The sequence below is a fragment of the Citrus clementina genome, unplaced genomic scaffold (genome assembly GCF_000493195.1).
Source record: "Citrus clementina cultivar Clemenules unplaced genomic scaffold, Citrus_clementina_v1.0 scaffold_5, whole genome shotgun sequence".
NCBI lineage: Eukaryota > Viridiplantae > Streptophyta > Magnoliopsida > Sapindales > Rutaceae > Citrus > Citrus x clementina.
Window position 1 is genome coordinate 14,184,550 of NW_006262201.1, and position 13,018 is coordinate 14,197,567.

At 39.9% G+C, this 13,018-nt stretch overlaps 1 protein-coding gene across 1 annotated transcript; it reads right to left on the reverse strand.

The window, feature by feature from the left end:
• Positions 1 to 6,954: 6,954 nt before the first annotated feature.
• Positions 6,955 to 9,008, reverse strand: LOC112097956. The gene is made up of 4 exons (XM_024183547.1): positions 8,903 to 9,008; positions 8,465 to 8,659; positions 8,091 to 8,380; positions 6,955 to 7,068 (listed from the first exon to the last, which is right to left on the reverse strand). The coding sequence occupies exons 1-4, from the start codon at positions 9,006 to 9,008 to the stop codon at positions 6,955 to 6,957; spliced, it is 705 nt and encodes a 234-aa protein (XP_024039315.1).
• Positions 9,009 to 13,018: the final 4,010 nt, after the last annotated feature.

Genomic DNA, 13,018 nt, shown 5'->3' on the forward strand with positions numbered 1-13,018 from the left:
GTCATTTTTTACAAGTTCTGGACATGATTTGCTGCATAGTTGATTATCCTGAGGAATTGCTGGATCTGCTTTTTGCTTGACTGCTGGTCAGGAAACTGGGAAAAGAGTTAGAGTGTGACATAAAGTAAGGATGAGTTGTAAAGTAGATTTCTTAGTGATAAGGATCAATAATGTTTACAGTATGTAATAGTGGTTCCCTTGTGCCTATAAAAGGGAACCCTTAGTTTGAGTTTAGGCATCGAGTCTTGGAGTGCAATCTTGTATTTGTAAATCTCTCATTCCTCTTAATGAAGCAACCTTCCTTTGTTTTTATAAATATTAATTTTGGTATTAGAGCACTATTTCCCAAAAGGAAACCCTTGGATGTGCAACAATATTATGCTCTGTGGTTGCCAAAATACTTCGAACCCTATACACCAGAAAATTGTTGGATACTGATTTACCTATCCAAATTTTCTATTCTAAAACACTACAGAGTGAATTCTGTAAGGTGTGGTGCCCTATTGAAAAGGCTAGGATTGCTGTGTGTTTAGGGCTTATCATCCCAAAGAAAACCCTTTGATTTCTTTTAGCCATGGAAAACCAAAATAGTAATAGATCAGGAAACCAACCAATTTCTGACCCACCATCCACCTCGGCTATCAGAGTCCCAACTGATAGTTTACCCTTCATAAACTTTCATTATGAAACCCAAGAGGATAAAAGTAGTGAGAGAGCGGTTCAGTCCTTCAGACTTGATCCGTTAGATCCTTAGAGATACTACCATATTAGCCCCACTCTAAACCATCTTAGAGCCATAATCCCCATCAGACAACCTAAACTAAAAACCATCTATAAATCCTCTGAAATCATTGTCCAGTCCATCTCCTCTAGCTCAAAAGAAACATACCTTCCCATAATCTCTACCAATGAGGTTACAAGGTATAAGCTGCAGGGATACAAGGGATTACACCTTGGAGCCATCCAGATAGGAATACAACCTTTATTCTTAGCTGGAAAAGATATCACCTACTTCATTGCCATTCTAGATACTAGATGGGAAACCTTTGAAAAAGCCTTGATTACTGCTATTGAAGCAGGACTCAACCAAGGTCATGTTGTTCTCCAAGTCATACACAAACCATCCCCCGCAGATGCCATTAAGGTATTAATTCAAGTAAATAGGTTAACCATGAAACCTGATGAATCTGCCTTGGCAATTCACCACTCCATGACCTATAAAGTCCAAACCCATATGTTCTCTATGAGCAGCTCTAGAAAGCCAATTACCAGATTCCTTGCTGGTGATGGTAGTCTTTCAACCCCGGACTTATAGGCAAAACCAACTCATTTTTCCACCACAATGGATCAATGAGTAAGAAAGAAACAACAGGCCTCAGCAGATCCATGAGGTCCCAAAGATTAGTAGGTTGCAAGAAGGAAGGGTATCAGTCTCTTTCCCTACAGAGACCAAAGCCCTCTACCTATGTGAGAAATGCCAGCTTGAAGGAAAACACCCCTCCTTGTGCACAAACATGCTCAGGAGAACAACCTCTTATAGAATCATGGGTCTAGTAAACATGATCACTACCCCAAACCTTGATAATGAATTTGTCAGCGACATTCCTGGTGGTATTTATGCAGCCAAATGGGTAATACAGAAAAGCAACCCAACTAAATTCGGTCCGATTGAAAAGGCACTCAAGTGGACAAACATCAATGCTGTGGAGCATAATCAGGCGCTAGGAGACATCATGGTCACCCAACAGTAGATTCTTGCTAATTTAGCTTTCATCAGAAAACAGCTAAAGAAGACCAGAAAATAACACAAGATGACTACTCAGCAGTTATCACAACTGCATGATAATGCTGCTAGATCTATAAACATGATAGTCATGACAGGAGCTGCAAATGAGGATGAAATAGAAAAAACAAGGGAAAACTGCACCAGAAAGAAGGTGTCCAGACACTGGAAAAGCAAACCCACAAAACCATGGCATATCTGGGAAGAAAATGCATCTGGCAACTGTCAGAAAGCATTTTGGAGAAGCTATGCTCCTCCTCCTCAAAACCCATGGCCCCAAAAAGCTACAGGATGGGACGAGGAAGAAGATACTGAGGATGAAATAAGTATCTCTTCTGATGATACTTCAGGAACCCAGCTCCCTCTTATACCAGTTCTTATTCAGAGAGCTAACCCTGCAAACCCATTCTATGTGGATACTCGAGCAATGTTTATAGCCTCAGCACAAGAACAAGGTCAGACTTATGATCCTAACAGACAAGTACCAACCCAGAATTCGTCAGGAACAACACAGTTCACTGCCCCAGAATTTACTGCTCAACCAGCAGCATCTGGAGTAGAATTTTCTAATCTAGCATAACAAGCACCACATATAGATGAGGTGTCTCAAGGCGAAGAATGGGAAACCCGAGTACAAATCGGGCACTCAACAACTGGGAAAATGTTTCTGGAATGTTGACGGAATGAAGCCTAAAGAAAGATTGGCTTACTTTGAAAAAATAGTGGCCTGGTACGAAGGCGAATGTCAAAGAGCCCCTCAGTTAAGTAGAAGATCGGCTGCTCTGAGACTTATAGCAGGATTCGTCGGATCGTTACGACGATGGTGGGGAAGGAAGCTCACAAGAGAACAACGATAGCACATACTAAGCAGAGATGACCCATTTGGAAGCCTACTAGAGAATCTATCATTAGATTTTCTAGGCCAGTTCATGAGAGAAGAAGAAGAAGTTGCGATGTCAGAAAAATGGAGGAATACTACTTGGAGCAAGAAAGGTTATACTATACCTTTGACAAAACATCATATACCATTCACAGAACGTTCGTGCTGAACATGCCAGGACCAGTTGCAGAAATGATGGAGGCAAAATTCAAAGCTGATGCAATCACTGATTTATCACAGCTCAGCATAGCCCAACTCTATCAAGTGGCAATGGAATTAATCCGGAGTCATTGCAGATCCCAAGATTTAAGGAAACACATGAAGCACCTAGAAAAATCCTCTTTGCAAAAATTCTGCAATGAGGGACCTAATAAATTCGGGTGCCAACATACTGATAAGATGTGCTCTTGCAATACTGGCAAACGGAGAAAAGAGAAACGGCCCTGGAAACCTTACAAAGGAAAGAAATACCGCTTCCTCAAAAAGTGAAAACAGAAGAAGGGCTCTGGCAGGTGTTTTATCTGTGGAAAGAAAGGATACTATGCTAAACATTGCAAATCCAAGAAGAAACTCCCAACCAAACTCCTCCAACTGATCCAACAGGACGATTTTGATGATGAAATCTATACCTAGTCCGAAAATCCACTAGGAGTTATCTACACCCTCGATGAAAACCCTTTTTCAGACATTGAAAATGATGAGATTACTACCACTGACGACAGTAGTTCAGCTGATGAGGACTATGTTCTAGTAGTCAAAGAACCCCTACAGGTTGATCTAGTTATGCAACCATTATCTCTCTTCCGACCGCATATCAAAATTATCCTCAACCCAACAAAAGATACCCAGGTAGCACTTACTGCTCTCATTGATACTGGAGCAATGTGCTCATTCATCCGCGAAGCCTGTGTTCCAAAACACTTTTATGTTCCTACAAAAGTTTCATTTGGTTCAGCAAGTGGCAGAGCCTTCTACAGCAAAAAGATTACTCGACCATTAGAGATCCAACCCTTTATGATCAAGCATGGTTTTTTTGCCTTTGATTATTCTGGAGAAGATATCTTATTGGGAACAGACTTTTTAAGTCTGATTACCTCTTTTGCCTTTTTTCCCGAAGGATTCTTTTATACCATTCGTAATCCTCTGGGTGGTACGAGTCATTCTTTCCAAGTTCCTTGGGTTGAAAAACATTCCACTTTTGGAGAGAGTGGGAAGCTTAAAAATTACCCTATCCATAAATATGAACCCCAGATCAAGGAGCTTTGGGAATGTTGTGCAGAAGTTCCTAATCAGTTCTAGGCTAGAGAACAACATTTTGTGTCTCTACTTACAAAGATGGATGGACCATGCCTCACCAGACAGCCTCCTATCTAGGCATGCCCCATGATGAAGAACTATGCAAAACTGAGATCAAAGCTCTTGTGGATCTTAAGCTGATAAGGCCCTCTAAGTCTCATTGGGCCAGCCCAGCATTCTATGTCAACAAGCATTCAGAACATATACGTGGAAAGAAGCGATTAGTGATAGACTACAGGAAGCTGAATGATTGTTTGCAGGACATAAGATACCCCATTCCACGGAGGACACCTTTTGAAACGCATTGCTAGAGCAAAGGTGTTTTCAAAGTTTGACAAGAAGTCAGGCTTTTGGCAGATTGGAATCAAAGAAGAAGACAGACACAAGACAGCATTTGTGGTCCCCCATGGCCATTATGAGTGGAACGTGATGCCTTTCGGCCTAAAGAATGCACCGTCAGAATTTCAGAATAGAATGGATGAGGTATACAAATCCATCTCAGGATTCTGCCTTATCTACATTGACGATGCTCTTATCTTCAGCAACAGTGAGGAAGAACATGCTGAACACCTATTTCAATTCAAAGCCCTAACCTATAAGCATGGGTTATCTCTGTCAGAACCAAAAATGAAGATAGGCCTTGATAAGGTAGATTTTTTGGGACTACACATCAAACATGGATTCATCATTCCTCAGCCACATATTGCTGAGAAAATATCCCAATTCCCTGACCAGCTGTCAACTAGAAAGCAGATCCAGCAATTCCTCGGGATCATCAACTATGCAGCAGACCATGTGCAGAACCTATCAAAGATGACGAGTCAGATATCCAAGCACTTAAAGAAGGGTGCCCCACAATGGTCGGAAGACGTGACAAAAGCCGTGATAGACTTAAAGCAAAAGTGTCAGTCACTTTCGCCATTAAAAATACCTGACAAGGGACAGCTCATCTTACAGACAGATGCTCCTCGGCAAGGGCGCCAAAAACTTGTTGTGCAAATTTTATTGAACTCGCAAGTGCACGAATCTATTGTAGTGTAGATCAATGGTGACGAGTGTCGATCCCACGAAGAGGTGGATTTTAATTGTGTGTAGAATTAATTTTCTAAATGGGTGGTTGGATTTGTGGTGAAAATGATTTGGATTATCCTAAAATTCGAATTAAGATGGCAAGAATAAATTGAAGTGAAAATCTATTAAATTGACGTACTTGGGTATCTGGATCCGTATCAACATGCATCATGGGCTAAATATTCCTTATTAATACCAATTAAATCATGAGGGGGGAATCCACCCCTCATGAACCACACTCTAATCAATATGGTGCCAAGGACTTATCATGCCAAATAATAATAACCTTGTACTAGGGAGCCGGTGTAACTAGGGCGGCATCTAGACAAGCTTATTATTATTTGTCGACGAGAAGTCAAAACATTCACAAAAAATTAGAGGGGAAGAGAAAATAAATTTACCAAATAAAGCCCATGACACATGTGAGACTTCACCTTCAACCCAAGCTTGAAAAAAAATTAGCTACTCATAATTGAACCAGGAGCAAAATGAAAATTTATTAAAATACATAGAAAATACAAGATGGAGAAGGAATTACAGAAAATGGAGTACAAAAATGAATTCAGAGATATCAAATTAGGGGGGGAGGCCCCCCTTTTTATAGATACATTGAGTAAATCGTGGCCATCAGATTAAAAACAGTTTGGACGCTCAGGATTGCGCTACGTCATCAGTCAACCGTACGCGGTTTGACCACGCAGGTGAACAGTAACACGGTTTGACCCGGGTTGAACAGTGACGCGGTTTGGTTGAAAATAATCCTGTGTGATGCATGTACCGTACGCGAGATTTTTGGTCCACTGATATGCTGCCACGTCACCATCAACATTACGTAAGAATTTTAGTCCAACAGGATCATGACACCTCATCAGTCAATGCCACATCATCGGTCAATGCCACGTCATCGATCCGTCTATGTGAATAGTATCATGAACAGTAACATAGACAATACCGTACATGTGAACAGTGCCATTTTCCTTTTATGCTTCTCCAAAGGTTTTCGACCGTCCTGAGTTCAAAAGTGATGTCCGATTTGCCGTCTGATCTCTCGTTTATTTGCAAAATGACCATGATGCCGCTAAAGTACATAAAATCTTAATTAAAATAAAACACACATAATTAAATTACAAGAAGCTGAAATACATAAAAGTAAGGGTTGTTAGTAAGACGTAAAATGTAAAATGATGATTTTTTCCTTTATAAATATACATTTTCTAACACTCAACACACTGTTGATAGAAGAATCCGAGGTAAATAGGAAGGTATGTGGCTATAAATCTAGCCAGTTCAACGATGCTCAATGCCACTACCCTTTCTCAAAGAAAGAGGTCTTAGCAGTCGTCAAAGGGATTAAGAAGTTCTAGTTTTTTCTTTCACTAACTCCCTTTGTGATTGAAACAGACTACAAGTATCTCCAGGGATTACTAAGGAGAAAAGAAGGAGAAATCACAGATCCACAACTTGCAAGGTGGTCTGAGTCTCTCTCGAGATTCAAGTTCGAGGTAAATCACATCAAAGGAGAATCCAACACCGTAGCGGATTTCCTGTCCAGACCAGTCACCATGATCAGGAGAAGGAATCTTCCAAAAAGGTGGGAAGAAGGCAACTCTAATGCCCACGAAACTAGAGCACACTTTCTCAAAGATCTCAATACTTTCGTTGCATGGCTTCCTTTAGAAGTACAAGAAGACATCTTTGAGAAAGTCATCAGTCACAAGAAGGATCCAGAAGATCAAGCTCTTACATGGCCCACAATAAGAAATGTCAGAGGGCTTTTGATCCACATCCAAACCCTGACCAGATGCACGAAACGATCTTCAAGATCGGCTGCACATTCCACTATGTCATAGACGAAAACTCAAACTGGGGACACTATGTTATTTGCGACATAACCCCCCAATCTTACTACATAACCTGGTACTGGCTAAACATCTACCCAGTGGCAATACTGTTTGAGCCAAACCTCATTCACACCAGCCGAAGATATGGCAAGGGAAGGTGGTTCGACAAGATGTTCGCCCCCATCTTCGAAGATATCCTAACGTTAAAACTCATTAACATGTATCATATCACTCACACCACAATAGTGATTGTGAAGCTGACGGATATCTAGGGAAGATACAAGAAACCCATGGTCTAAGTGGTAGAGCATGACCACTCTAATTCCTATTATTATAAATTTACAGAGGAAGGTTGTTTCATTAAGAGGAATAAGATGAGGTTTTGTTTACCTTTGATGTGCTGGACAGTAAAGTCATATTTAGAGAACCAAGTTTTGAGGTTGACTAGCTGGTTGTCAGGAAGCAACTTGTTCTTGAAATCAAAGATTCTAGGAAAAGAGGAATTGTCCATGTTGATAAGGAATTTGTGGCTGATTAGATGAAATTCAAACTTTTTGATTCCATACTTTACCGCCAAAATCTCTTTGTAGATCACATGGTAGTTCTTTTCAGAGTCTTTGAACTATCCACTAGCATATGCACAGAAATGGTGTAAGCCGTCTATCCTTTTGAGGAGAATAGCACTCCAGTAATCATCACCGGCATCTGTCTGCAGAATGCGTTGTCCAGTTGTGGGAATTCTGAGTGGAGGAGGTGATTGAGCTATCACCTTTAGCTGCTTGACAGCTTTAGTTTGTGCTAGTCCCTAGGGGGGACACTATTTTTTAAGCATGCGAGACAGCTGGTTGGTGTGGATTGCAACTTTAAGAATGAAATCTCGAACATAATTAACAATCCCGAGGAGCTGTTGTATTTACTTTTTGGTGAGATTTGTGTCAAAGAACTTTAATAATTCAGTTGCAATGTGCGGGCCAGGTTGGTAGTGGCCATTTGTGATCACCATGCTAAGAAAGTCAATAGATTCTTTCGCTATATTGCTTTTCTTTTCAGAAAGCATGATTCCGTGTTCCTACACAATATGAAAGAAATTCAAAAGGAGTTTCTGGTGGCTATCATGATCAGATGAGAATAATAAAATATCATCGATGTAGACCAAAGCATGATAGAGGATAGGATTGAAAATTTTTGTCATGGCCTTTTGAAATAATGAAGGAACTACTTTAAGACCAAATGGCATAACAGTCCATTGATAGTGAGCATCAGGAATGCAGAAAGCAGTTTTAGGATGGTCAACTGGTGAAATACCAAGTTGCCAGAAACTAGCTTTTAAATCGAACTTAGAGAAGATACGTGCCCCATGAAGATGGACAAACAGGGTTTGGATTTTTGGAAGGGGGAACTTATCATCTTTAAGGAAAGAATTCAGTGGCTGGTAATCAATGACTAACCGCTTTTTACCACAAACTAATTCAGGCCTTTTTTCAACATGGAAGGCTTGACATGCCCAATCTGAATAAGTTGGTTCAATCATACCTTACTAAAGCAATTGAGAACATTCTTGCTTTGCAAGTAAGAGGTCTGAAGGAGACATACCCGGATGAGAGGCTTTGGTAGGGTTTATGTCTTTGTTGAGTTTGAAAGGAAGGTGAATGAAGAACTGTTCATTTTTCCAGAGAGGGGAAGGATGATGAAATTCTGAATGATTTTCTGGACAAAACTCAAGAAGTTTTTGTGAAATATGACTGTATGGAGTTGGGACATCAGAAAGTGTATATAGACGGAGCATATCTGTATAAGGCAAGAACATCTGTTTGTAGCAAATTCCAGAACTAGTAATGAATAGATTTTTAACCAAATGAAGGATGTCAAAACTTATGAGTAAGTCTTTATCTGGAAGAGTGGAGGCTACAATCTTTTTCCAAATAATGCAATTCGAAAAAAACTGAATACCAATGGGTTTTTTGGTAATCAGAGTTGTTTCAAATATTTTGCCATTGACTGCTCTGAATAATTTTGAATGGTTTTCCCAACAGTCAGAGAGAAGGACAGAAGGATCAACCATATTGGTATCTGCACCAGTGTCAATAAACCCGATGACAGGAACAGGTTTATGAAACTTTGAAGGCAGGATTGACATTTTGAGAGAAGGTTTGGGAATGGTTGAAACCTGGTTGACATTTTGAACTGTAGAAATGACTGAAATATTATTAGAATCAGAAGATTCTGCAAGGATGAAAGCAGTCTAATCATTTTGTTCTGATTGTTCGGAGAAGTTGGATTCAACATCTTCGTTTTCAGATAACAAGGAAGAATGTTGGAGATGTTGGATGAGATGAACAGCTTTGGCAGATTTATGAGGACAGTTCCGAGCAAAGTGACCGCGTTTCTTACAAATGAAACAACGGTTATGCTTCTTTTTTCTGTACTGGGAAACATCTTTTTTCTTGAAATACCGGAAAGGCTTTTTGGAGGATGATTTTTTGTGGAAGTGTTTCTGGAAGTGCTTTTTCTTCTTGGTTGGACAAAAACATTTCTTCTCATCTTTGCACTCAATTTGGAGATAGGATTTTTTGCAAGCTTCAGAAAAGGGTTTCTTATCTGCCATGAGATCCTTAAAGAACGCTTTCTGTTCACAGATTTTGTCAAGGCATAACATCGCTGTTTGAAAAATCTTTCCAAGAGAGATGTCAGCTATGCTGAGATTAGTGGCAGTGAGTTGTCTCTGAAGATCAGGTTGAAGTTCTGAAGGAAGTGAAGCTATGAAGACATGCTTGAGGGACGGTTTATTGAAACCATTTAGCTTGTAAAATAGAATACTCATTCTTTTGTAATGAGTTTCTAAAAGATGTCTTTTGAGAGAACAACATTTCATCTGGTGATATTCTTTTCGATCTACTTCTTTGGAAGTTGTGCGTTCACCTATGAACTGTTCATGGATGATGTTGAGGGCCGTGGCAATGGGGGATTGCATGAATTGGAGCTGTCTGTATTCTCCCAAGTTTTCTAACCAATCTCGTAAAGAACCCGTTGAACGGGCCATAAATTCACGAAGAACACTTTCTGGATGTGCATTTGGTTTAGTTCCTTGGAGATCAATCCATGCAGCAAATTCTTGAAGGCGAGTAGGCCATTTGTGACATGGAATGTCATCAAATGTGAACCAAGATGCTGAAGAGGGTTTAGTGGAATGGCCAGTAACTAGTGGAGGCATTTGTGGTACTGATTCGGTTGGAGCTTCTTGTTGATCAGCATCAAAAGAACTGTCTTCAACAATAAGTGTTGTAGTTGAGGCACTTGGGTCTTCAGTTTTGGTTGCCATCAATATGCTTGTAAGATCAGCATATTCAGATTCAGAATCAGTAGAAGTATGGTCTGTGTTCAGGGATGAGGAAAAGGAAGATGAAGTGGAGTCTGAAGGATTAGAGTCATGTATTGGTTCGAACTCAGATGCAGAGGAAAAAGAGTCTTGGGCCTGGACTGTATGGTAATAATATTGATCCATTGGACCTTTGTCCTTTTTAGGGGGTTCTGGAGTGGCTTTTGGTGAATCTTCTGGAGGTACTGGAGAAGAAGGAGAAGCCTTTGGCTATGGTTCTGAGATTTTATTTATAAATTGAATAATTTTTAGAATTCCAATTCACCCCCCTCATGGGTTGCACTACTAGAATTTCAAGAACTGGTTGTAAACAGGCAGTTGAGGCCTGGATGGTGTATAGAAAGGTGCATAAGTGTCAAATATCAGAGTGGGCACTGGTGTAGATGTTGTGTGGGTGAAAAATGTCAAATATTAGTATTAATTCTAGCTAGCTCAGCTTTGAGTCATTTTATCTCTGCTTCTTTTTTGTTGAATTCGGGACCCCCGATATGATTGTTTATCATTCGTCTAAGATCTGAGTCTAATTCAGAGATTCTATCCTAAAGATGTATGTACATCTGATCAAGACGGTTGCTGATTGAATCCACCTTGGTTTCAGTCTAGGAGACCTGACTAGCGACTCGGTCAATTTTTTTTCCAAGTTGGTGGAGAGTTTGATTATGAGCACTGGCATTTTTGGTTTGCCAATTGAGAACAGCTTCATACTGTTTTGGCTCTTCAGGTTGGCCAGGAGCAGTAACTGGGGATTGAACATAAGGTTTTGAGATGACTCTGGTCTGTGTGTCTGTTTGTTTTTCAAGTGGGGGAAAAGATTCTTCATAAGATTGACTTTGACTTGAAAACATTAGGCATGACCGTATTGGACGGACATGAGGTTTGGGATCTGATGGAGGTTGTGGAGGAAAGGATTTGCAAGATGTTTTTGGATGAGAATGTTTGTTCTTTTTCTTTTTCTTTCTTCTCATCCGTGTCATCCAAGCAAGGACAATCCGGATTAAACATATGGGCTTTAGGAACATCCCATAGAAAATAACCATTGATTTTATCAGGATATACAGGATACCCTTTAGATGAAAACCCATGGATTGGAAGGTTCTTTTCCTGACTAGTTTGGATGCAGTAATCATTGCAGTGTAGGAAAGTCTTGGAGTTTCTGAAACTTGATTGGGAGTTTGAAAAGACAGTTTGACTTGGCCATTTTGTCATCTTTCAAATGTGGCTTCTGTTGTTTGAACTGGTTCAGAGTTTTGATGGAAATGCTCATAATTGGCCAACCATTCAAGAGGCATAAGTGTGAGCAATTCTTGTTTCTGGATCTGTTTAGGAATCTGGATGATGGTTGGAATTGTATCGGTATCAGCAAGGATCATCAGAGCATCTGATGTGGTATGGGGTGTAGGCAGGTCTAGTGCATGATTATGTAATCGATACACTATTTAGTGATGAAGGGTTGCAATCTTGGATGTGGGTGTTTGTTCTACTCCTTGGAGCTGGATCTGGACTTTAATAGTTGTAGGCAAGTTTGGATCCTCAAGAGAGAGGTTGAAGTTTGGGTAAAAGGTTAACAAGACACTACTAGCATGGAGTGTTGTCAAGACGATTCCTATAATAGTGTGTTGATACTATTTAAACCTAGTATCTAGGAGAGCAATTCTGGCTGTGACTGGTAAGCCTTTTCTGCCATAGAGGGTTAGAATCAATCTAACACCACTAAGATGGAGATTCGTATACCCTTCGCGTTTTCAGTTTGCTACAAGATCTGAAGGGATTTCTAAAGTGACATATTGTTCACTTTGAGAGGCTTGTAAAGCACACTAATCTAGTATAGAAGACTGGATGTATTCTTTTAGAAGTGGTCTTTTGGTAGAGATTAGGGTACAGATACTTCTGGTGAAAGAAGTTTTCTGCTTGTAGAGGTTGTAGGGACTCATAACGGGAAACTGAGATTCATTGATTTGAGCAGATTCAGGGATATAGGAGTACTCAACAAGATTTTCTATTTTAGAGGTAATATGCTTTTGACAAGGTTTTGGGAGTGATAGAGTAGAGGAAAGAGAAATATGAGATGAGGAAGAAGAAGGAGTTGAGGATGAAGTTGAAGTTGTTTCCATGTTTTGAAATCTTCTTCTAGGGAATCAAGAAGGATTATTCGGAATTTCTAATGATACCACCTATGTGTGAAACGGTTGGCTCTGATACATATTCTTTCAACATCACGTTTCATATGTGGCCAAAAGAAGTATTCTTTTAAAACATCTAAAGTCTTTGCAATCCCAAATTGTCCCATTAAACCACCCCCATGAGCTTCATGCACAACCAATTCACGCAAAGAACTATGAGGCACACACAATGTATTTTCTCTAAATAAAAACCCATCATGCCTATAGAACTTACCAAATGCAACTTTCTCACAAGCATTAAACACATTAGCAAAATTAGGATCATTAACATATAATTCTTTAATGTACTCAAATCCTAATAACTTTGCATTTAATGTAGAGATAAGTGCATACCTTCTAGATAATGCTCTGATACCAGTCGGGGGTCAGGTTGAACCTATTCTTTGGACAAGTAGTCCGCAAGTTCGGGTTTTCAGCCGATATACCCTTATCCTTTAGATATCAAACCAGTGTGAGAAAACCATTGCCCACTATACCACCCAAGAACAAGTCATTATCTAGACTCTTGGAGAGGGTGAACGTTGTGAGAGAGTAGTTTGTTAAACTGGTCTGAAGATAGATCAGGACTTTTCTATTGGATAATATTTCAAT

Bases quoted from the DNA above. Each gene is read 5' to 3' on its own strand.
- LOC112097956 (XM_024183547.1), bottom strand. From the start codon at position 9,008: ATGTCAATCCTGCCTTCAAAGTTTCATAAACCTGTTCCTGTCATCGGG. The intron at 8,660-8,902 runs GTTGGGAAAACC...TGCCTTATACAG, and splicing joins TTCTGTCCTTCTCTCTGACT to ATATGCTCCGTCTATATACA. The intron at 8,381-8,464 runs GTATGTCTCCTT...CAACTTATTCAG, and splicing joins TACCAAAGCCTCTCATCCGG to ATTGGGCATGTCAAGCCTTC.